At 44.2% G+C, this 26,192-nt stretch overlaps 1 protein-coding gene across 1 annotated transcript in view; it reads left to right on the forward strand.

Moving 5' to 3' along the window:
- The window catches only part of LOC115024424 (glutamate receptor ionotropic, delta-1-like), a 198,116-nt gene that overhangs the window by 107,115 nt on the left and 64,809 nt on the right, over window positions 1-26,192 (forward strand). Inside the window, exons 3-4 of the mRNA XM_029455944.1 lie at window positions 4,234-4,287; window positions 25,696-25,869. Of these exons, the coding sequence (XP_029311804.1) occupies window positions 4,234-4,287; window positions 25,696-25,869 (228 nt within the window). The remainder of the gene's footprint in view (window positions 1-4,233; window positions 4,288-25,695; window positions 25,870-26,192) is intronic.

Consider the following 26,192-nt stretch of genomic DNA (forward strand, 5'->3'; position numbering starts at 1 on the left):
CAAGTACTTTTCAAAAGGTTCTTTCCCCTTTGTTTTTGTCCTTCATGTGGCGAGGCAGGAAGTGAGGGGCGATGTCACAGATGTGCAATTAATATTGTTTTAACCGTGATTTAGGTATTTCTCTAATCTGTAGTTGCCAGGCAGGTTTAACCGTTGGGTCGTGTTGCTCAGCTCACATCTCCATTCATCATATAATCGTTCTAACTTTATTCATAGAGCATCACAAACAGAGACAGCAGGAGAAGCTCGCAAATAAAAATAACATAAATCAGCAGCTTCAGAGGATGAGAGAGCAGTAAAAGAGCAAAGAAAGAAACAGATCAAATCATTGGAGTCTTGATGATTGAAACGCTCTTCAGGGGAGATGTGTGATCAGGTGACGAGGCACCAACAGGAAGCTCACTTTGTCAGCTGACATCCATTATTCATGGTCCTGGGTGGGGTGATTATTATTTCTTCTTCTCTTCATCTAAAGATGTCCTCTGGTATATTTCACACACCTTCAGCTTCCTGCTGCCCTGAGTACATTGTTTCACGGGGTGCGTTCCCCAGCGTCAACTTTGCGTGTCTGTTGCATTAACACGGTGTTAAAGCAGCCGGTCCCTGGTGAATGTCCTGCACATGTTAATGCTTGTTGTCAGGACTATTAAACCTGCAGAGCGGGATATAAACCAGCTAACTCCCTAATGCCCCTGCAGCGGACCCCTCGCAATCCCACAGCTCTTCTGCTGGCTGACACATGGAGCAGGGACTCTGACAAACACAGATCCAGGTCTGAATCTTAAAGCATTAAGAATTATTTCACTTCCATCTATTTGCAAGAATGTCCTGTTATGTAACTGAACATGCTGTCTGTGGGACACATTCAACACATTTAGCCATTTGCCCAATATTCAAGAACGAAACCAACGATGTGTCGGTGCGTCTCTCAATACTGTCCGACTTCCTGTCAGGCAGCTCTCAGCTGGAGGACGGACTTTGTTTCTTTATCGTTGGCTTTGAGTCTTTACAAGAAATACAGACATTCACTTTTTTTGTATTTTGCAATGATGCAACTCAACCCTGCGGTTCATTGAGGACAACAGCTGCTGGTCGTTCTACATTTAACAGTGGAACACAGTAAACAATGGAAAATAAACAGTATGACTCGTCTTTACCTCCAACAGGCTTCGACCCTGATTCCGTCTCGCAGCTCTCATGCCGATCAATATCTCATCAGCACCATGTGAGGCGGACGAGCCTCCGGGGGATTCACCCAACAGTTCAAACATCTGCAGAGAAACTTCTGTTCAAACAGACTTCTGTTGTCAGCATGTAAACATTGTATCTCTGATGCATCTACAGAAACACGTGTGTTTCACATCTTAAAGTACGACAGGTGAGCAGGAAGTGTAATCATCCTCCCAACACCACCTCGCAGTGTGATTGTTCATAAAGAGGAACGTTTCAGATCATAACATGTTGGTGTCGTAGTGCGTCCGGGTGTTGTGGTGCGTCCTGGTGTCGTGGTGCGTCCGGGTGTCGTGGTGCGTCCGGGTGTCGTGAACGTCCAGGTGTCGTGGTGCGTCCAGGTGTCGTGGTACGTTCGGGTGTCGTGGTGCGTCCGGGTGTCGTGGTGCATCCGGGTGTCGTGGTGCGTCCGGGTGGTGTCCAGGTGTCGTGGTGCGTCCAGGTGGTGTCCAGGTGTCGTGGTGTGTTCACGTGTCGTGGCGTGCTCACGTGTCGTAGTGCGTCGGATGGGGCCACTTCCTGAGTCACTCTTACGACTTCTTACGGTGTGTTCATGAGCTTCACGTCTCAATGTGGAAACAACACGGACGCTCTGAAGCAGAAGTCGTTGAAACAACACGGTGACGTCTGTTTCCAGTGTTTGCATGAGACTTACCAGATGCTAATAATGAAGTAATGTAGTTCGCTCTACATGGACAGAAACTAAGAGTTACAAACTAAAACCATATTAAAGATGACAGGTGAGCAAAATTTTTATATGCAAAACATGAATTAATAAACATTTCTTACCATCAACGCAAGGTTTACTTTTGTCCGCCATGTTTCTGCAAAATATGACAGAAACAACTAATTACTTGAGACGCTTGAGACGCTAATTATTGCGAGCCCCCATGAAGGCAGCATGCGACTGAAGGTGAACACAGTGATGTTCATCCCTCAGTGTTGTCAGCTGGTGAAACACGGAGGACAGGACACGCGTCTCCAGTCAGCTTCATCCCTCAGACCTGAAGTGATCACGAGTCGTGACCCGTGCTCTGTCACGTATCACGGCCAAAATAAAAAAGGCCAACTGTGCAAAGAGGAGGACGCCGTGTTTACAGTCACATCTCCGATCCTCAGGCCGCCATGTCTGCATGATTTTCTACGCTCTTACTTGCACCGATTTGTGTAGCTGTCAGTCATGTGAGTCAGCCTTCATCATCGCCATCCTCCCGTCCGGAGCCGCCAGCTGCCGCGTGAAGGGTCGTGTTGAGACCTCGTCACACGACACGACACGACTGTAGCTTCACCTGTCAGGAACCTAAAGGTGGAGACATCAGTGTGTCCATGCAAACACATGATGTTTGGGATATAAATTAAATAAATACTTTGACCTCTTGACCTTTGTCTGACACTGTGGTGCAGAGGTTGTGTTCCCTCTATGTTGTTTTGTTCATTAAGTTGTGTGGAGATCTGTGTGTGTGTGTGTGTGTGTGTGTACCAGATGTTCCCTCCTGTCTGTTATATTATCATTTTAAATTGTTCTTTTCCTCCTGGCGTCAGATAATGATGAATTACTTTGTTAGTTTGAGCTTCACATGCTTCAGAAGGCCCAACAACAGCCTCTGTGATTGGATTTGAATTTAAACAGAACTTCACTGGTCAGAACTCGTACAGCACAACGTTAATTGGAGCTTCTGGGTTTTGCATTTAAGACTTTGTTGGTAAATGGTTCATGCGTCGATACTTTAAAGGACGATGTGTGATCTGAGTGCAGTATACTTCATATTATATAACATTATAACTGCTGGTAGAGTGTGGTTATAAACTGTCCTGTAACATTGTGATACAATGCAGCAGCTCTAACACATGCACAACACCTCATTAGCCTCTTTCTGTGGTTTTGTGTTTGTGTAGTCGTCTTGGAGAGAGCCATGCTAGCTAGACTTTATGCTAAGCTAGGCTAATTGCCTGCTGGTTCAAGCGTAACTCTTCCTTTTGAGGGAAAACTTTATTACTTGATCGTTTTTAAATCTTTTTTCACACCAGTTTTCATAGTTTCAAGTAACTTCCTAATGAAGTTATTGTTCTGGAGTGTTTGAAGTAGTTGGCTGCTCCATGCGGACACGTCCTGCACCAGCTTGGTGCAGGACGACCCACAGGACTCTGCTATCAGCTGCATGCTTGGCTCTCATCTGCAGGATGCTGCATGTTATTAGTATTATCACACGGTGGCAGAGGACCAAACGAGCCCCGGGCGCTTTGATAAGTGCAAACTGTTCACGCTGCTCTCCCTGAAAAGCTTTTGTTGCTCGACATTTTGGCAGGACAACCAATCATGGAAACGATACAGGCTTAGCTGTTTTTTCGGGAGGTGAACTTTTCAAACCAACGACAGACAAAAAGGAACACAAGTGAGAACAAAGGCGGACAAAGCAGCTGCTCCGATATAATCGAGGACACGCAGGAAGATGGCCAAATAATACATGATGTTCTGTGTGGATAGAAGCTTATTATTAACCCTGCCTCTCTCCCTGTCTCTCTCCCTGTCTCTCTCCCTGCCTCTCTCCCTGTCTCTCTCCCTGCCTCTCTCCCTGCCTCTCTCCCTGTCTCTCTCCCTGTCTCTCTCCCTGCCTCTCTCCCTGTCTCTCTCCCTGTCTCTCTCCCTGCCTCTCTCCTCTCCCTGTCTCTCTCCCTGCCTGCTCTCCCTGTCTCTCTCCCTGTCTCTTCTCTCCCTGCCTCTCTCCCTGTCTCTCTCCCTGCCTCTCTCCCTGTCTCTCTCCCTGTCTCTCTCCCTGCCTCTCTCCCTGTCTCTCTCCCTGTCTCTCTCCCTGCCCCTCTCCCTGTCTCTCTCCCTGTCTCTCTCCCTGCCTCTCTGCCCTGTCTCTCTCCCTGTCTCTCTCCCTGCCTCTCTCCCTGCCTCTCTCCCTGTCTCTCTCCCTGCCTCTCTCCCTGTCTCTCTCCCTGTCTCTCTCCCTGCCCCTCTCCCTGTCTCTCTCCCTGTCTCTCTCCCTGTGTCTGTAGGCGGTGGAAACAAACCTGGCCTCCAAAGACAGTCACTGGGTGTTTGTGAACGAGGTAAGACACTCACAACATGCGACACCAATTCAGGTGTTTTGAAAGGTTAGTTGGGATTCACCAAAGTCACACAATAAATATATATATATACACATATACAATATATGAATAAGATATAGATATATGAGGTATAAATATAACACATATACATACTACAGATAATATAGAACAGTATATATACACACATATATATATATATATAGAGACACACATAGATAGATAATAGAACACCATAAATATATATATGATATATATATAGTACACACAGATATATAATATATATAGGGGGGGAATATTAGAGAATATAAGATAATAGAATTAGTATAGATAGAACACATATATAGAACAACACAGAGATACAGATAGATAACACACATATATATAGATATAGAGATAACACACACAGATATTAGATGAATAATAAACACAATATATATACACACAGATATATAGATAGTATAAGATATAATATATATAGAATATATATATATATATAGAGACACACATAAATATATATATATATATATATTATATATATCTATACACATATAATCTATATATATACACATATCTTAATACATATATCATACATATACATATAATATACACATATATATAGTACATATATATACACATATATATTACATATATACATATAATACATATACATATATATATACATATATATATACATATATAAGTACATATATATATACATATTACATATACATATATACATATATATGTATATATACACATATATATACATATATATTATAATACATATATATTAACGGGGTACATCCCTCCTCTACAATATCACCTCTATATATATATATATATATATATATATATGACATATTCCTACCTACCTATATATCCATCATATATATATATATCCTCATCTATATATACCCCACCTCTATATCTATCTCTATATATAATATATCTATATCTATCTAATATTATATATATCTATCTACATACATACATACATACATACATACATATATATACATACATATATACATACATACATACATACATACATACATACATACATATATATATATATATATAAAAATAATACACTTAAACTGATATTGATGTATTTATGTGTCCACAGCAGAACATTGTTTATCTTCCCGCTTCCTGCTTCTACAAAGTGCATGTCCTGCGGAGAAGAAGCTCACACAATCACACCTATACAGGACTGTCTCAGAAAATTAGAATATTGTGATAAAGTTCTTTATTTTCTGTAATGCAATTAAAAAAACAAAAATGTCATGCATTCTGGATTCATTACAAATCAACTGAAATATTGCAAGCCTTTTATTATTTTAATATTGCTGATTATGGCATACAGCTTAAGAAAACTCAAAAATCCTATCTCAAAAAATTAGAGTAGTTCCTCAGACCAAGTAAAAAAAAGATTTATAACAGCAAAACAAAATCAAACATTTGAAAATGTCCATTAATGCACTCAGTACTTGGTTGGGAATCCTTTTGCACGGATTACTGCATCAATGCGGCGTGGCATGGAGGCAATCAGCCTGTGGCATTGCTGAGGTGTTATGGATGCCCAGGATGCTTCAATAGCGGCCTTTAGCTCATTAGCATTGTTGGGTCTGGTGTCTTTCAGCTTCTTCTTCACAATACCCCACATATTCTCTATGGGGTTCAGGTCAGGGGAATTGGCAGGCCAATTGAGGACAGTAATGCCATGGTCAGTACACCAGTTACTGGTGGTTTTGGCACTGTGGGCAGGTGCCAGATCATGCTGGAAAATGAATTCCTCATCTCCATAGAGCTTTTCAGCAGACGGAAGCATGTAGTGCTCTAAAATCTCTTGGTACACAGCTGCATTTACTCTGGGCTTGATGAAACACAGTGGACCAACACCAGCAGCTGACATGGCTCCCCAAACCATCGCTGACTGTGGGAACTTCACACTGGATTTCAAGCAACTTGGATTTTGCTCCTCTCCAGCCTTTCTCCAGACTCTGGCGCCTTGACTTCCAAATGAAATACAAAACTTGCTTTCGTCTGAAAAGAGGACTTTGGACCACTCTGCAACTGTCCAGTGCTTCTTTTCCATAGCCCAAGTCAGACGCTTCTTCCGTTGTCTTGAGTTCAGAAGTGGCTTGACCATGGGAATACGGCTATTGTAGCCCATTTCCCGGACACGTCTGTGAACAGTGGCTTTTGATACCTGGACTCCAGCTTCAGTCCACTGTCTTTGAAGCTCCCCCAAATTCTGGAAGCGACTCTTCTTCACAATGCTGTTAAGGCTGCGGTCATCTCTCTTGGTTGTGCAGCGTTTCCTGCCACATTTCCCCCTTCCAACAGATTTTTTGTGGATGTGCTTTGAAACTGCACTCTGTGAACAGCTTGCTCTTTGAGACATTTCTTTTTGTGTCTTACCCTCCTGATGGAGGGTGTCAATGATGGTCCTCTGGACAGCAGTCAGATCAGCAGTCTTCCCCATACTTGTGATTTAGTTTACTGAACCAAGCTGAGTGTTTTTCAAGGCTCAGGAAACCCTTGCAGGTGTTTCGAGTTAATTAGACGATTCAAGTGATTCGTTGAACACCCTACTAGTATACTTTTTCATGATATTCTAATATTTAGAGATAGGATATTTGAGTTTTCTTAAGCTGTATGCCATAATCAGCAATATTAAAATAATAAAAGGCTTGCAATATTTCAGTTGATTTGTAATGAATCCAGAATGTATGACATTTTTGTTTTTTTAAATTGCATTACAGAAAATAAAGAACTTTATCACAATATTCTAATTTTCTGAGACAGTCCTGTACATGTACAAAACACAATTGTAACAGTTTATTCATCAATTTAATATACATGTTGCCACATGTCCACCTGCCCCGTGACACGCAAACCTTTTTAACTACACTTGTAAAGAAGAATATTTAACATGTTTGGCAGCTCATCCTGCCAGATCACAGATTTTGGCTGCAGAAGAAATCAAATGTTCAATTTGTTTTGTTGGACTTTGCTTCGTCTGCTGCCGAGTCCTTCTGGCACAAGACGTTTTATTTGCAGGTTGCTTTACGGTGACGCTCTCGCTCCTAATAAAGCACACTGAGAGGACTGAGACAGTTCCGGGCACCTTCAGGCACCTTCAGGCTTTTATCTGGTGCCTACAAAGTTCAAATATCCATCCATCGTCTACCACTTATCCAGGGTTGGGTCGTGGGGGCAGCAGCTCCAGTAAGGAACCCCAATCTTCCCTTCTCCGGGCCACATCCTCCAGCTCCGACTGGGGGATCCCGATGCGTTCCCAGTGAGGAGATATAATCTCTCCACCGAGTCCTGGGTCTTCCCCGGTGTCTCCTCCCAGCTGGACGTGCCTGGAACACCTCCCTAGGGAGGCGCCCAGGTGGCTCCTTACTAGATGAACCACTGGTTCCTTTCAACGTAAAGGAGCAGCGGCTCTACTCCGAGTCTCTCACGGATGGCTGAGCTTCTCACCCTATGTCTAAGGGAGACGCCAGCCACCCGTCTGAGAAAACCCATTTCGGCCGCTTGTACCCGTGATCTCGTTCTTTCGGTCATGACCCAGCCTTCATGACCATAGGTGAGGGTAGGAACGAAGATCGCCCGGTATATTGAGAGCTTTGCCTTCTGGCTCAGCTCTCTTTTCGTCACAACGGTGCGCTAAAGTGACTGTAATACCGCCCCCGCTGCTCCGATTCTCCGACCAATCTCTGGCTCCATCGTCCCCTCACTCGCGAACAAGACCCCGAGGTACTTGAACTCCTTCACTTGGAGTAATGGCTCATTCCCTACCAGGAGTAGGCAATCCACTGGTTTCCTGCTGAGAGCCATGGCCTCAGATTCTGAGGTGCTGATCCTCATCCCAACCGCTGCACACTCGGCTGAACGATCCAGTGACTGTTGAAGTTCACAGACCGATGACGCCATCAGGACCACATCATCTGCAAAGAGCAGCGATGAGATCCTCAGGTCACCGAACTGCAGTTCAAATGTCCTCGCTCTTTAAATCAAACACACTGCACTGACCTGATGGTGTGAACCCGACCCGTGTCTTCTTCACGCAGCATGAATAAAACTGTGTGTAGATCACAGGACGCCTGAACACCTGAAGGTTGTACAAATCGTTTCTCCTGCTTTAATCACAGCGAGTTTGACCCGGACTGTAACGGTACGATCAAGACAGAAGGAAGGTGGGACTCAATTGCACGACACAGAGGCAGATAAACGTTGAATGGAACTGGTCTTTACTGAAAACTTTTCAGTTGCTATGGTACACGCATAGACAGTTGAACATACAAAGTATCAAGGGGTAATCCAGGAGCAGAGTCGGGTCACGGAAACAGGTTTGGTACACGGGCAGATACTCAGCGTAACAGCACAGCAGACAAGGATCAGGCAAGGGCAAAATCGAGTCACGGAAACAAGGTCGAGGAAGCCGGGGAATCAAACACTTGGGAAACAAGAATCAGGAAGACGGGACTAATGCTGGAACTCTTGACATCGAAGTACGAAGACGAACTGGCAACGAGAGACAAACAAAACAGACTCTATACACACACCAAGAAGTGAGAGGGAACGAGACACAGGTGAGGACACTAACGAGCAGATTGGGAACACCTGGGGGTAGGAAGTAGAAACAACAGAGAACAGGTAATTAACAAAATAAAACAGGAAGTACAAACACAACACAAAACATCTAACGAACAGGCCGAGACCTAATACGGAGCAGGTGACACGGCTGCACAGTCACTGTGAAGTCAAAAAGTATAAGAAGCTGAATGAGTTCAAGAACATGTTCCTGTGTTTGTGTAGACGAAGACAAAAAGAAGCCGTTATCTGGGGTAGAAACACAAGCTGGGAGCTTTCTGTTCTCTGACCCCTCGCCGCGTATCCGACAGCGTGGGCGGCTCTCCTGCTGGGGGTGAGACTGCACTGAGTGGGGGGGGGAAGTGACAGCACCAGAGTTCTGGTTGTTTTCTTGGTAAATCATCTGTTCTGTGATATCCAGACAACTTCCTGCCAATTACCTGAGCTGAGGGTGGGGGGGAGACCTCCTTATCCACTTAAAACCTTCTGCTTTGTACAAAGTCATCATTTAACTAATTACACTTTGAGATTTTAATTAACCAGAAGAGTGGAGCGCGTTGCAGACTCCCCCGAGTCTCCCGTCTGTTGGGCTTTTGTTTGGCACATTACACGTGTTTGTGATCAGATCCAATTATTTCCTGTGATAAATGTGAGTTTCGTGCTTCTTTCAGATGTGAAATGTGAGCGCAGTGAAATTCAGAATGATACTGTATCACCTCTTTCTTTCCTTCTATTCATCCATCCACAAGTTCTCTGTTGATGGACATTTGTTCCACAATAAAACGAGATGAAAACTAAATTTAAAGTTTTTGAGAAGAGTTTCATATCGTCTGGACCTTAAAGTCCTTTAACGGCGACATGAACCCAGATCTTTGATCCCAAAAGCTCCAGAAAGCTTCTCAGGATCATCAAACTACATTTATTTATCATGAAAGATCTCATTTTGCTCCCAGCGTCTCAAACGTCTCGTTATTTAAGATGTTTGGTTTGGTTCTGTTGAATAAAACAAGCAATTTGAACAAATTAACTTTAGTAATTATAATTAGCATCTTTAATTTTTTCAAGTGAGCAAATAATCAGCAGAATAAAATGAGAATAACTTGTTAATGAGTTAATTAGTTCTTTGCACCAAATGAATAACATGGACAGAGAAAGAGTAGCGCTGTGCAAAGTGTTTCTATTTAGAGATTCATTATCAAGTAAATTAAAGAAGCTCATTAGCGTCTGTTATTCCTGAAGAAGTAACAATCAACACCAAACATAAAAGTACTCGAGAGGAAGAATTATGAATAAAGTTAAACATCAGGCGTCGCAGTAAAAGGAGAAGTGAGGACCATCTTTTATAACAAAATCAAAATCAGATATTCAAACAACATTTACTTTACTCAAGGAGCCACAAACCTTCTTCTCAGAGGAGTGTGTGTGTGTGTGTGTGTGTGTGTGTGTGTGTGTGTGTGTGTGTGTGTGTGTGAGAGTGCGTGTGAGTGTGTGCGTGCGTGCGTGCGTGCGTGCGTGTGTGATGCCGTGCAGACAGATGTCAGGTGTCACCACAGACAAGCTGAAATCCATTTTTTTCTGCCTCCTGTCAGTCAACACTTGTTTACTCCACGGAAACATCTGTAATAACTTACAGCGACAGTCCCCCCCCCCCTCTTACCTGCAGCGCTATTTATCTAGAGATGGAGACTTACAGATAAAACTTTAGAAAAGCTCCACAGAAATGTCTCTTGGTGATGTTCAGATGTTGGTGATGTTGTCTTCCGTACTCGATAGTTAATTCAACGAGATGTTTATTATTGTGTGTGAACATGTGTTTGTGTGGACCAAAGAAAGAATAGCCAAAGCGCATGCTAATGCTAAACATCAAAGGACTCTATTGGCTATTTTTAGCGGATTTTCCTGCATTTTAAAAAACTTGCATCGGCCTTTACATACATATATATATATATATATATATATGTATATATATAGTATGCATACACTTCCTCTGGTGTGTAAAGGTTGTTATGTTGCTTCTGTTAAATGTCTTCATGGTGCATTCAAAGACCTGTCGACCAGGAAATAGCCCCTGAAAAACAAAAGAAAAGGCAGTTTAACATCTTGTCACACATGCTTTTCTAATCAGGAAGTCTTTGTTATCCAAGACATCAGTTTGTTCCAAAGGTTGTATTTTAAAAAGTGTTGAATGTCAAATGGAACCGGTTTACCTGAAGCCATGAAACCATTGAACCCAGTCGATGAGAAGACGCGGACATCAGCTGCTAACGACACCAGTGCTTCTCTTTCAGATGCAAATGAGACGCTTTGTGAACAAAAAGCAACTGCCGATTACATCCCAGCTGCTCCAGGTGTGCCGTTAAAGCAGCCGTCCATACCGACGGATAAATCAGAAGCTTGTTTCTCTGTCCGGCTTCTCTTTTGCTTATCCCCCCCCCCCCCCCCAACCCCCTGTCAGCCCAGAGCCCAAGCAAAGGCGAATGGCTTGTTAGACTGCAGGTAATGAGAGCAGGGAGCTCCTCCAGCAGATTAGCAGCTGAAACTCTGTTTGAAAAATATTCACGCAGATAATAAATGAACTCCAAAGTGTGAGTTCATCTCATTTATTAACATAAAGAGAAGCACAGTTATTAAATTGTCCTTATCGATGGCGTCGATACGCAGCTTGTAGTTCCACCGTTCATCACTTCACTTTGTGTTTATGTTCAGACTGATTTGACGGTGGATCAACTCGTATAATGATCCCGGAGACAGCTGTGGCGTTATCATCCAGGTTAACATCAGCAGCTACCAGCGTCACCACATTCTCTGACCAAACCTTTGGCAGTGCATTGTGGGCAATGTAGGCCGCAGGTTTCATGTGTGGCGTTAAAAGAAAACATTCTTCTGGTTCTGCTTTTTTCTGACAGTCCGACAGTTTTAGAGGAACACGTTGTGGTTAACGTTACAAAACTACGTGGTTAGATTCAAATAAGTGTTTGTTTCCTTATTCATGTTACAGACGCAACTTTTAAAAAGCCAATGTTGACCTTTGGCTTGACTCGGGACACAAACAGGAGAAAGTCACATGTTTCAATTTCAGTATATTCTCTGTTGTAGAAGAAGTTTTGTCCCGAGAAGTATTGCCATTGTACCTCAAATATATATATAGATATACATATTTATAAATAATAAAATATTTCGGTCACCAAGCTCGGAAAACAGGAAGAACAACTCGGATCACAGCGTCGTCATCAACATCAGTGGATGGCTAATACTCTAAGAACTTTGTTTAAATTAAAAAGGTTATTTTTAGATGCTTAAACAAGCAGTTTTCCGGAAATCTGAAAAAGAATACGTTATTTTCTTGTTAAGAAGCTAAAAACAGTTTAAAGGGGAGAACATCAATCTACCTCACTAAAGTCATTGTTTGGGTTACAGAGGGTTAAAGGTGAATGTTAGCATGCTAACTATTAGCATTACGCTCAAAGTGGCCGCCGTACATAAGAAGAACCTTTCGTGTGGTGAAGATGTAAGAACAGTAAAGTTTCCTCCATCTTTAATCCATCTGGTCCACAGTTGTGTTTTCTGAGTGACTTCTAGAGTTCTTCAGCTTGTTCGCACCTCAACATGTTTCCTAACATCTGGAGCCTCGTCGCTTCTGTATAATTGGCACTAAACATCTTTCCTAACTTCCCCTCTGAAGGTTACGTTACACTCGCGTGTTCCTAAGAAACAGCCGTCGTCCAAAGCTCTCATCTCCTTCAGTGGTTCCCGTGACGCTGGATGCAGGTTGTTACCTGTAATATCGCTTCCACATTCAGCCCCTCTGCTGTCTTCAATTTGTGGTTAAGAAGTTCCAGAGAGTAGTTTGATTCATCTCTCAAAACCTCAAAGATCACATCAAACAGTGAACAAACGTTTTTATTCTCATTCCACCAAATCGGTTCTTTTCAAAATGATCTTGTTGTGTAGTAGTTTCTTAGTCCGATATATTTATTTGTTTACATAGTTTCTAAATGGATATTGTTGTTAAAACGACATTTTGACAACAACTTCCTATAAAAAACATAATAAGTTATAAATATTTTAGGACTTTCTCATACTGACACTATGATGCAACATACTGAGATAGAGAGAAACTTCATGTTGCTCGTCCAGTTCAGGTGCTGAGACAAATAAAATGTGTATTTTAACTAATATATTATGAATTTCTGATGGGAAAATGTATTTTATGTCTAAAGTTAAAACAGAATCAGATTCTTAACGTTGTGTTTCAGTGAGACCAGCTGGATTCCACATTTTTTAGTTTTCTCTGTATTTTGTATTCAGGTTTGACATGATAATAAATAATGTTGGGCCGTTGAGCTCCTGCCAACAGTCCAGATTATATTAATATAATACTTTTTGGGTAATATACAAAGCTAGAAGGCGAAATATTCACATTCATATTTTCAGAGTTTCTCTGAGTTCAGCCCATCTTTAAAGGTCAGAAAGATATTATTCAAACCTGCGGTGCAGAATATAGCAGCTCCTCTGTGTGATGTCAGAGGACACACACACTTCAGGTTGAGGACAGTGAACTCACACACTTCATGTTGTTGAGGACAGTGGACTCACACACACTTCATGTTGTTGAGGACAGTGGACTCACACACTTCATGTTGTTGAGGACAGTGGACACACACACTTCAAGTTGTTGAGGACAGTGGACACACACACTTCATGTTGTTGAGGACAGTGGACACACACACTTCATGTTGTTGAGGACAGTGGACACACACACTTCATGTTGTTGAGGACAGTGGACACACACACTTTAAGTTGTTGAGGACAGTGGACACACATACTTCATGTTGTTGAGGACAGTGGACACACACACTTCATGTTGTTGAGGACAGTGGACACACACACTTCAAGTTGTTGAGGACAGTGGACACACACTTCAAGTTGTTGAGAACAATGGACTCACACACTTCATGTTGTTGAGGACAGTGGACACACACTTCATGTTGGACACACACACTTCATGTTGTTGAGGACAGTGGACTCACACTTCATGTTGATGAGGACAGTGGACACACACTTCATGTTGGACACACACACTAATTGTTGTTGAGGACAGTGGACACACACTTCATGTTGGACACACACACTTCATGTCGTTGAGGACAGTGGAAACACACTTCATGTTGGACACACACACTTCATGTCGTTGAGAACAGTGGACTCACACACATCATGTTGATGAGGACAGTGGACACAAACGCTTCATGTTGTTGAGGACAGTGGACACAAACGCTTCATGTTGTTGAGGACAGTGGACATACACACTTCATGTTGTTGAGGACAGAGGACACAAACACTTCATGTTGTTGAGGACAGTGGACTCACACACTTCATGTTGTTGAGGACAGTGGACACACACACTTCAAGTTGTTGAGGACAGTGGACACACACACTTCATGTTGTTGAGGACAGTGGACACACACACTTCATGTTGTTAAGGACAGTGGACACACATACTTCATGTTGTTGAGGACAGTGGACACACACACTTCATGTTGTTGAGGACAGTGGACACACACACTTCAAGTTGTTGAGGACAGTGGACACACACTTCAAGTTGTTGAGAACAATGGACTCACACACTTCATGTTGTTGAGGACAGTGGACACACACTTCATGTTGGACACACACACTTCATGTTGTTGAGGACAGTGGACTCACACTTCATGTTGATGAGGACAGTGGACACACACTTCATGTTGGACACACACACTAATTGTTGTTGAGGACAGTGGACACACACTTCATGTTGGACACACACACTTCATGTCGTTGAGGACAGTGGAAACACACTTCATGTTGGACACACACACTTCATGTCGTTGAGAACAGTGGACTCACACACATCATGTTGATGAGGACAGTGGACACAAACGCTTCATGTTGTTGAGGACAGTGGACACAAACGCTTCATGTTGTTGAGGACAGTGGACATACACACTTCATGTTGTTGAGGACAGAGGACACAAACACTTCATGTTGTTGAGGACAGTGGACTCACACACTTCATGTTGTTGAGGACAGTGGACACACACACTTCAAGTTGTTGAGGACAGTGGACACACACACTTCATGTTGTTGAGGACAGTGGACACACACACTTCATGTTGTTGAGGACAGTGGACACACACACTTCAAGTTGTTGAGGACAGTGGACACACACACTTCAAGTTGTTGAGGACAGTGGACACACACACTTCAAGTTGTTGAGAACAATGGACTCACACACTTCATGTTGTTGAGGACAGTGGACACACACTTCATGTTGGACACACACACTAATTGTTGTTGAGGACAGTGGACACACACTTCATGTTGGACACACACACTTCATGTCGTTGAGGACAGTGGAAACACACTTCATGTTGGACACACACACTTCATGTCGTTGAGAACAGTGGACTCACACACATCATGTTGATGAGGACAGTGGACACAAACACTTCATGTTGTTGAGAACAGTGGACACACACACTTCATGTTGTTGAGGACAGAGGATACACACTTCATGTTGTTGAGGACAGTGGACACACACTTCATGTTGGACACACACACTTCATGTTGATGAGGACAGTGGACTCACACACTTCATGTTGTTGAGGACAGTGGACTCACACACTTCATGTTGATGAGGACAGTGGGCACAAACACTTCATGTTGATGAAGACAGTGGACTCACACACTTCATGTTGACGAGGACAGTGGACACACACTTCATGTTGGACACACACACTTCATGTTGATGAGGACAGTGGACTCACACACTTCATGTTGATGAGGACAGTGGACACAAACACTTCATGTTGATGAGGACAGTGGACTCACACACACTTCATTTTGATGAGGACAGTGGACTCACACACACTTCATTTTGATGAGGACAGTGGACTCACACATACTTCATGTTGATCAGGAGAGTGGACTCACACACACTTCATTTTGATGAGGACAGTGGACTCACACACACTTCATGTTGATGAGGACAGTGGACACACACTTCATGTTGTTGAGGACAGTGGACACACACACTTCATGTTGATGAGGACAGTGGACACACACACTTCATGTTGATGAGGACAGTGGACACACACTTCATGTTGTTGAGGACAGTGGACTCACACACTTCATGTTGTTGAGGACAGTGGACTCACACACCCTTCATGTTGATGAGGACAGTGGACTCACAAACTTCATGTTGTTGAGGACAGTGGACACACACACTTCATGTTGTTGAGGACAGAGGATACACACTTCATGTTGTTGAGGACAGTGGACACACACTTCATGTTGGACCCAAAAAATTCATGTTGTTGAGGACAGTGCACACACACTTCATGTTGCACACACACACTTCATGTTGGACACACACACTTCATGTTGATGAGGACAGTGGACTCACACACTTCATGTTGACGAGGACAGTGGACTCACACACACTTCATGTTGTTGAGGACAGTGGACACAAACGCTTCATGTTGTTGAGGACAGTGGACTCACACACTTCATGTTGTTGAGGACAGTGGACACACACACTTCAAGTTGTTGAGGACAGTGGACACACACACTTCATGTTGTTGAGGACAGTGGACACACACACTTCATGTTGTTGAGGACAGTGGACACACACACTTCATGTTGTTGAGGACAGTGGACACACACTTCAAGTTGTTGAGGACAGTGGACACACACACTTCAAGTTGTTGAGGACAGTGGACACACACACTTCATGTTGTTGAGGACAGTGGACACACACACTTCATGTTGTTGAGGACAGTGGACACACACACTTCAAGTTGTTGAGGACAGTGGACACACACACTTCAAGTTGTTGAGAACAATGGACTCACACACTTCATGTTGTTGAGGACAGTGGACACACACTTCATGTTGGACACACACACTTCATGTTGTTGAGGACAGTGGACATACACTTCATGTTGATGAGGACAGTGGACACACACTTCATGTTGGACACACACACTTCATGTCGTTGAGAACAGTGGACTCACACACATCATGTTGATGAGGACAGTGGACACAAACACTTCATGTTGTTGAGAACAGTGGACACACACACTTCATGTTGTTGAGGACAGAGGATACACACTTCATGTTGTTGAGGACAGTGGACACACACTTCATGTTGGACACAAACACTTCATGTTGATGAGGACAGTGGACTCACACACTTCATGTTGTTGAGGACAGTGGACTCACACACTTCATGTTGATGAGGACAGTGGGCACAAACACTTCATGTTGATGAGGACAGTGGACTCATACACTTCATGTTGACGAGGACAGTGGACACACACTTCATGTTGGACACACACACTTCATGTTGATGAGGACAGTGGACTCACACACTTCATGTTGTTGAGGACAGTGAACTCACACACTTCATGTTGATGAGGACAGTGGACACAAACACTTCATGTTGATGAGGACAGTGGACTCACACACACTTCATTTTGATGAGGACAGTGGACTCACACACACTTCATTTTGATGAGGACAGTGGACTCACACATACTTCATGTTGATCAGGACAGTGGACTCACACACACTTCATTTTGATGAGGACAGTGGACTCACACACACTTCATGTTGATGAGGACAGTGGACACACACTTCATGTTGTTGAGGACAGTGGACACACACACTTCATGTTGATGAGGACAGTGGACACACACACTTCATGTTGATGAGGACAGTGGACACACACTTCATGTTGTTGAGGACAGTGGACTCACACACTTCATGTTGTTGAGGACAGTGGACTCACACACCCTTCATGTTGATGAGGACAGTGGACACACAAACTTCATGTTGTTGAGGACAGTGGACACACACACTTCATGTTGTTGAGGACAGTGGACACACACTTCATGTTGTTGAGGACAGAGGATACACACTTCATGTTGTTGAGGACAGTGGACACACACTTCATGTTGGACCCAAAAAATTCATGTTGTTGAGGACAGTGCGCACACACTTCATGTTGGACACACACACTTCATGTTGATGAGGACAGTGGACTCACACACTTCATGTTGACGAGGACAGTGGACTCACACACACTTCATGTTGTTGAGGACAGTGGACTCACAAACTTCAAGTTGATGAGGACAGTGGACACACACTTCATGTTGATGAGGACAGTGGACACACACTTCATGTTGTTGAGGACAGTGGACACACACACTTCATGTTGATGAGGACAGTGGACACACACACTTCATGTTGATGAGGACAGTGGACACACACTTCATGTTGTTGAGGACAGTGGACTCACACACTTCATGTTGTTGAGGACAGTGGACACACACTTCATGTTGAACACACAAACTTCATGTTGTTGAGGACAGTGGACACACACTTCATGTTGAACACACAAACTTCATGTTGTTGAGGACAGTGGACACACACACTTCATGTTGATGAGGACAGTGGACACACACACTTCATGTTGATGAGGACAGTGGACACACACTTCATGTTGTTGAGGATAGTGGACTCACACACTTCATGTTGTTGAGGACAGTGGACACACACTTCATGTTGGACACACAAACTTCATGTTGTTGAGGACAGTGGACACACACTTCATGTTGGACACACACACTTCATGTTGTTGAGGACAGAGGATACACACTTCATGTTGTTGAGGACAGTGGACACATACTTCATGTTGGACCCAAACAATTCATGTTGTTGAGGACAGTGGACACACACTTCATGTTAGACACACAAACTTCAAGTTGATGAGGACAGTGGACTCACACACACTTCATGTTGATGAGGACAGTGGACACACACTTCATGTTGTTGAGGACAGTGGACTCACACACTTCATGTTGTTGAGGACAGTGGACTCACACACCCTTCATGTTGATGAGGACAGTGGACACACAAACTTCATGTTGTTGAGGACAGTGGACACACACACTTCATGTTGTTGAGGACAGTGGACACACACTTCATGTTGTTGAGGACAGAGGATACACACTTCATGTTGTTGGGGACAGTGGACACACACTTCATGTTTGACCCAAAAAATTCATGTTGTTGAGGACAGTGCACACACACTTCATGTTGCACACACACACTTCATGTTGGACACACACACTTCATGTTGATGAGGACAGTGGACTCACACACTTCATGTTGACGAGGACAGTGGACTCACACACACTTCATTCTGTTGAGGACAGTGGACTCACAAACTTCAAGTTGATGAGGACAGTGGACACACACTTCATGTTGATGAGGACAGTGGACACACACTTCATGTTGTTGAGGACAGTGGACACACACACTTCATGTTGATGAGGACAGTGGACTCACACACTTCATGTTGACGAGGACAGTGGACTCACACACACTTCATGTTGTTGAGGACAGTGGACTCACACACTTCATGTTGTTGAGGACAGTGGACACACACTTCATGTTGAACACACAAACTTCATGTTGTTGAGGACAGTGGACACACACTTCATGTTGGACACACACACTTCATGTTGTTGAGGACAGAGGATACACACTTCATGTTGTTGAGGACAGTGGACACATACTTCATGTTGGACCCAAACAATTCATGTTGTTGAGGACAGTGGACACACACTTCATGTTGGACACACAAACTTCAAGTTGATGAGGACAGTGGACTCACACACACTTCATGTTGATGAGGACAGTGGACACACACTTCATGTTGTTGAGGACAGTGGACTCACACACTTCATGTTGTTGAGGACAGTGGACTCACACACCCTTCATGTTGATGAGGACAGTGGACACACAAACTTCATGTTGTTGAGGACAGTGGACACACACACTTCATGTTGTTGAGGACAGTGGACACACACTTCATGTTGTTGAGGACAGAGGACACACACTTCATGTTGTTGGGGACAGTGGACACACACTTCATGTTGGACCCAAAAAATTCATGTTGTTGAGGACAGTGCACACACACTTCATGTTGCACACACACACTTCATGTTGGACACACACACTTCATGTTGATGAGGACAGTGGACTCACACACTTCATGTTGACGAGGACAGTGGACTCACACACACTTCATGTTGTTGAGGACAGTGGACTCACAAACTTCAAGTTGATGAGGACAGTGGACACACACTTCATGTTGATGAGGACAGTGGACACACACTTCATGTTGTTGAGGACAGTGGACACACACACTTCATGTTGATGAGGACAGTGGACTCACACACTTCATGTTGACGAGGACAGTGGACTCACACACACTTCATGTTGTTGAGGACAGTGGACTCACAAACTTCAAGTTGATGAGGACAGTGGACACACACTTCATGTTGATGAGGACAGTGGACACACACTTCATGTTGTTGAGGACAGTGGACACACACACTTCATGTTGATGAGGACAGTGGACACACACACTTCATGTTGATGAGGACAGTGGACACACACTTCATGTTGTTGAGGACAGTGGACTCACACACTTCATGTTGTTGAGGACAGTGGACACACACTTCATGTTGAACACACAAACTTCATGTTGTTGAGGACAGTGGACACACACTTCATGTTGGACACACACACTTCATGTTGTTGAGGACAGAGGATACACACTTCATGTTGTTGAGGACAGTGGACACATACTTCATGTTGGACCCAAACAATTCATGTTGTTGAGGACAGTGGACACACACTTCATGTTGGACACACAAACTTCAAGTTGATGAGGACAGTGGACTCACACACACTTCATGTTGATGAGGACAGTGGACACACACTTCATGTTGTTGAGGACAGTGGACTCACACACTTCATGTTGTTGAGGACAGTGGACTCACACACCCTTCATGTTGATGAGGACAGTGGACACACAAACTTCATGTTGTTGAGGACAGTGGACACACACACTTCATGTTGTTGAGGACAGTGGACACACACTTCATGTTGTTGAGGACAGAGGACACACACTTCATGTTGTTGGGGACAGTGGACACACACTTCATGTTGCACCCAAAAAATTCATGTTGTTGAGGACAGTGCACACACACTTCATGTTGCACACACACACTTCATGTTGGACACACACACTTCATGTTAATGAGGACAGTGGACTCACACACTTCATGTTGACGAGGACAGTGGACTCACACACACTTCATGTTGTTGAGGACAGTGGACTCACAAACTTCAAGTTGATGAGGACAGTGGACTCACACACACTTCATGTTGTTGAGGACAGTGGACTCACAAACTTCAAGTTGATGAGGACAGTGGACTCACACACACTTCATGTTGTTGAGGACAGTGGACTCACACACACTTCATGTTGTTGAGGACAGTGGACTCACAAACTTCAAGTTGATGAGGACAGTGGACACACACTTCATGTTGATGAGGACAGTGGACACACACTTCATGTTGTTGAGGACAGTGGACACACACACTTCATGTTGATGAGGACAGTGGACTCACACACTTCATGTTGACGAGGACAGTGGACTCACACACACTTCATGTTGTTGAGGACAGTGGACTCACAAACTTCAAGTTGATGAGGACAGTGGACACACACTTCATGTTGATGAGGACAGTGGACACACACTTCATGTTGTTGAGGACAGTGGACACACACACTTCATGTTGATGAGAACAGTGGACACACACACTTCATGTTGATGAGGACAGTGGACACACACTTCATGTTGTTGAGGACAGTGGACTCACACACTTCATGTTGTTGAGGACAGTGGACACACACTTCATGTTGAACACACAAACTTCATGTTGTTGAGGACAGTGGACACACACTTCATGTTGGACACACACACTTCATGTTGTTGAGGACAGAGGATACACACTTCATGTTGTTGAGGACAGTGGACACATACTTCATGTTGGACCCAAACAATTCATGTTGTTGAGGACAGTGGACACACACTTCATGTTGGACACACAAACTTCAAGTTGATGAGGACAGTGGACTCACACACACTTCATGTTGATGAGGACAGTGGACACACACTTCATGTTGTTGAGGACAGTGGACTCACACACTTCATGTTGTTGAGGACAGTGGACTCACACACCCTTCATGTTGATGAGGACAGTGGACACACAAACTTCATGTTGTTGAGGACAGTGGACACACACACTTCATGTTGTTGAGGACAGTGGACACACACTTCATGTTGTTGAGGACAGAGGACACACACTTCATGTTGTTGGGGACAGTGGACACACACTTCATGTTGGACCCAAAAAATTCATGTTGTTGAGGACAGTGCACACACACTTCATGTTGCACACACACACTTCATGTTGGACACACACACTTCATGTTGATGAGGACAGTGGACTCACACACTTCATGTTGACGAGGACAGTGGACTCACACACACTTCATGTTGTTGAGGACAGTGGACTCACAAACTTCAAGTTGATGAGGACAGTGGACACACACTTCATGTTGATGAGGACAGTGGACACACACTTCATGTTGTTGAGGACAGTGGACACACACACTTCATGTTGATGAGGACAGTGGACTCACACACTTCATGTTGACGAGGACAGTGGACTCACACACACTTCATGTTGTTGAGGACAGTGGACTCACAAACTTCAAGTTGATGAGGACAGTGGACACACACTTCATGTTGATGAGGACAGTGGACACACACTTCATGTTGTTGAGGACAGTGGACACACACACTTCATGTTGATGAGGACAGTGGACACACACACTTCATGTTGATGAGGACAGTGGACACACACTTCATGTTGTTGAGGACAGTGGACTCACACACTTCATGTTGTTGAGGACAGTGGACACACACTTCATGTTGAACACACAAACTTCATGTTGTTGAGGACAGTGGACACACACTTCATGTTGGACACACACACTTCATGTTGTTGAGGACAGAGGATACACACTTCATGTTGTTGAGGACAGTGGACACACACACTTCATGTTGATGAGGACAGTGGACACACACACTTCATGTTGATGAGGACAGTGGACACACACTTCATGTTGTTGAGGACAGTGGACTCACACACTTCATGTTGTTGAGGACAGTGGACACACACTTCATGTTGGACACACAAACTTCATGTTGTTGAGGACAGTGGACACACACTTCATGTTGGACACACACACTTCATGTTGTTGAGGACAGAGGATACACACTTCATGTTGTTGAGGACAGTGGACACATACTTCATGTTGGACCCAAACAATTCATGTTGTTGAGGACAGTGGACACACACTTCATGTTGGACACACACACTTCATGTTGATGAGGACAGTGGACTCACACACTTCATGTTGATCAGGACAGTGGACTCACAAACATTTCATTTTGATGAGGACAGTGGACTCACACACACTTCATGTTGATCAGGACAGTGGACTCACACACACTTCATGTTGTTGAGGATAGTGGACTCACACACTTCATGTTGATGAGGACAATGGACTCACACACTTCATGTTGATGAGGACAGTGGACTCACACACACTTCATGTTGTTGAGGACAGTGGACACACACACTTCATGTTGATGAGGACAGTGGACACACACACTTCATGTTGATGAGGACAGTGGACACACACTTCATGTTGTTGAGGACAGTGGACTCACACACTTCATGTTGTTGAGGACAGTGGACTCACACACCCTTCATGTTGATGAGGACAGTGGACTCACGCACTTCATCTTGATGAGGACAGTGGACACACACTTCATGTTGATGAGGACAGTTTACTCACAAACTTCATGTTGTTGAGGACAGTGGACTCACACACTTCATGTTGTTAAGGACAGTGGACACACACTTCATGTTGGACACACACACTTCATGTTGTTGAGGACAGTAGACACGCACACTTCATGTTGGTGAGGACAGTGGATACAAACACTTCATGTTGTTGAGGACAGTGGACTCACAAACTTCAAGTTGATGAGGACAGTGGACTCACACACACTTCATGTTGATGAGGACAGTGGACACACACTTCATGTTGTTGAGGACAGTGGACTCACACACTTCATGTTGTTGAGGACAGTGGACTCACAAACTTCAAGTTGATGAGGACAGTGGACACACACTTCATGTTGATGAGGACAGTGGACACACACTTCATGTTGTTGAGGACAGTGGACACACACACTTCATGTTGATGAGGACAGTGGACTCACAAACTTCAAGTTGATGAGGACAGTGGACTCACACACACTTCATGTTGATGAGGACAGTGGACACACACTTCATGTTGATGAGGACAGTGGACTCACACACTTCATGTTGATGAGGACAGTGGACTCACACACTTCATGTTGATGAGGACAGTGGACACACACACTTCATGTTGTTGAGGACAGTGGACACACACACTTCATGTTGTTGAGGACAGAGGATACACACTTCATGTTGTTGAGGACAGTGGACACACACTTCATGTTGGACACACACACTTCATGTTGATGAGGACAGTGGACTCACACACTTCATGTTGTTGAGGACAGTGGACTCACACACTTCATGTTGATGAGGACAGTGGACACAAACACTTCATGTTGATGAGGACAGTGGACTCACACACACTTCATTTTGATGAGGACAGTGGACTCACACACACTTCATGTTGTTGAGGACAGAGGATACACACTTCATGTTGATGAGGACAGTGGACTCACACACACTTCATGTTGATGAGGACAGTGGACTCACAAACTTCATGTTGTTGAGGACAGTGGACTCACAAACTTCAAGTTGATGAGGACAGTGGACACACACTTCATGTTGATGAGGACAGTGGACACACACTTCATGTTGTTGAGGACAGTGGACACACACACTTCATGTTGATGAGGACAGTGGACACACATTCATGTTGTTGAGGACAGTGGACTCACACACTTCATGTTGATGAGGACAGTGGACACACACACTTCATGTTGATGAGGACAGTGGACACACATTCATGTTGTTGAGGACAGTGGACACACACACTTCATGTTGATGAGGACAGTGGACACACACTTCATGTTGTTGAGGACAGTGGACTCACACACTTCATGTTGTTGAGGACAGTGGACTCACACACTTCATGTTGATTAGGACAGTGGAAACACACTTCATGTCGATGAGGACAGTGGACTCACAAACTTCATGTTGTTGAGGACAGTTGACACACACACACTTCATGTTGATTAGGACAGTGGACTCACAGTAAAGACGTCTCAGCAGACGCAGGAGACTCTGAATCTCTCGGCAGCAGTAAGAAGACGAGGTATCAAACCTGTTTTAACTCTAAACTCTTTAACAACATGTTTTCAAACCTCCACAATAAATAAGCTGCCCTTGTTTACAGGTGTTTTGCTCTTTACCTCTCGGATTTTATTTATGTTTGATGTCATAAAGCACAATAATAATATTCATAGATAATTGTAATGCTTTTAGAGTTACATTGAGGTTATCTATAATTGCACCTCAGGAACATAATTGGGTTTATAAACGCTAAAGCAATTAAACATGTGCATCAATACAGGAAACCTTTTAATGGCCTCTAAGAATCCTGAAGTCTGTTTGTGTGACGCCTGCAGGATCACGGATCCTAATTAACAGTGATGTAAACATTAGTTCATCAAGTGAACTTTACCTGGACAGCGTGTGAAGAGTCAGTCTCCTCCTGGTGTCATAAGGTCAGTAACCTTCCCTTTGTCCCGCCTCCTACAGGAAATCAGCGACACGGAGATCCTGGAGCTTACCCACAGTGCACTGGGGCGTATGACAGTGATCCGGCAGATTTTCCCCGTGTGGAGGGACAGCAGCACCCGCTGCCTCAGACACAACCACCGGATCTCCTCCCTGCTGTGTGACCCGCAGGAAGGCTACATGCAGAACCTGGAGGTAAGACACTCAGTGACGAGTCTTTGTGTCCGGTGTGTGTCTGGTTTGTTTTTTGCATCTCTCTCCCGTCTCCACCCGTCTCTCCTCCCGTCTCTCCTCCCATCTCTCCTCCCGTCTCTCCTCCCGTCTCTCCTCCTGTCTCTCCCCCCGTCTCTCCTCCCGTCTCTCCCCTGTCTCTCCTCCCGTCTCTCCTCCCGTCTCTCCCCCGTCTCCCCTCCCGTCTCTCCTCCCGTCTCTCCCCTGTCTCTCCTCCCATCTCTCCCCTGTCTCTCCTCCCGTGTCTCTCCTCCCGTCTCTCCCCCTGTCTCTCCTCCTTTCTCTCC

This window comes from Cottoperca gobio, chromosome 19, assembly GCF_900634415.1.
Source record: "Cottoperca gobio chromosome 19, fCotGob3.1, whole genome shotgun sequence".
NCBI lineage: Eukaryota > Metazoa > Chordata > Actinopteri > Perciformes > Bovichtidae > Cottoperca > Cottoperca gobio.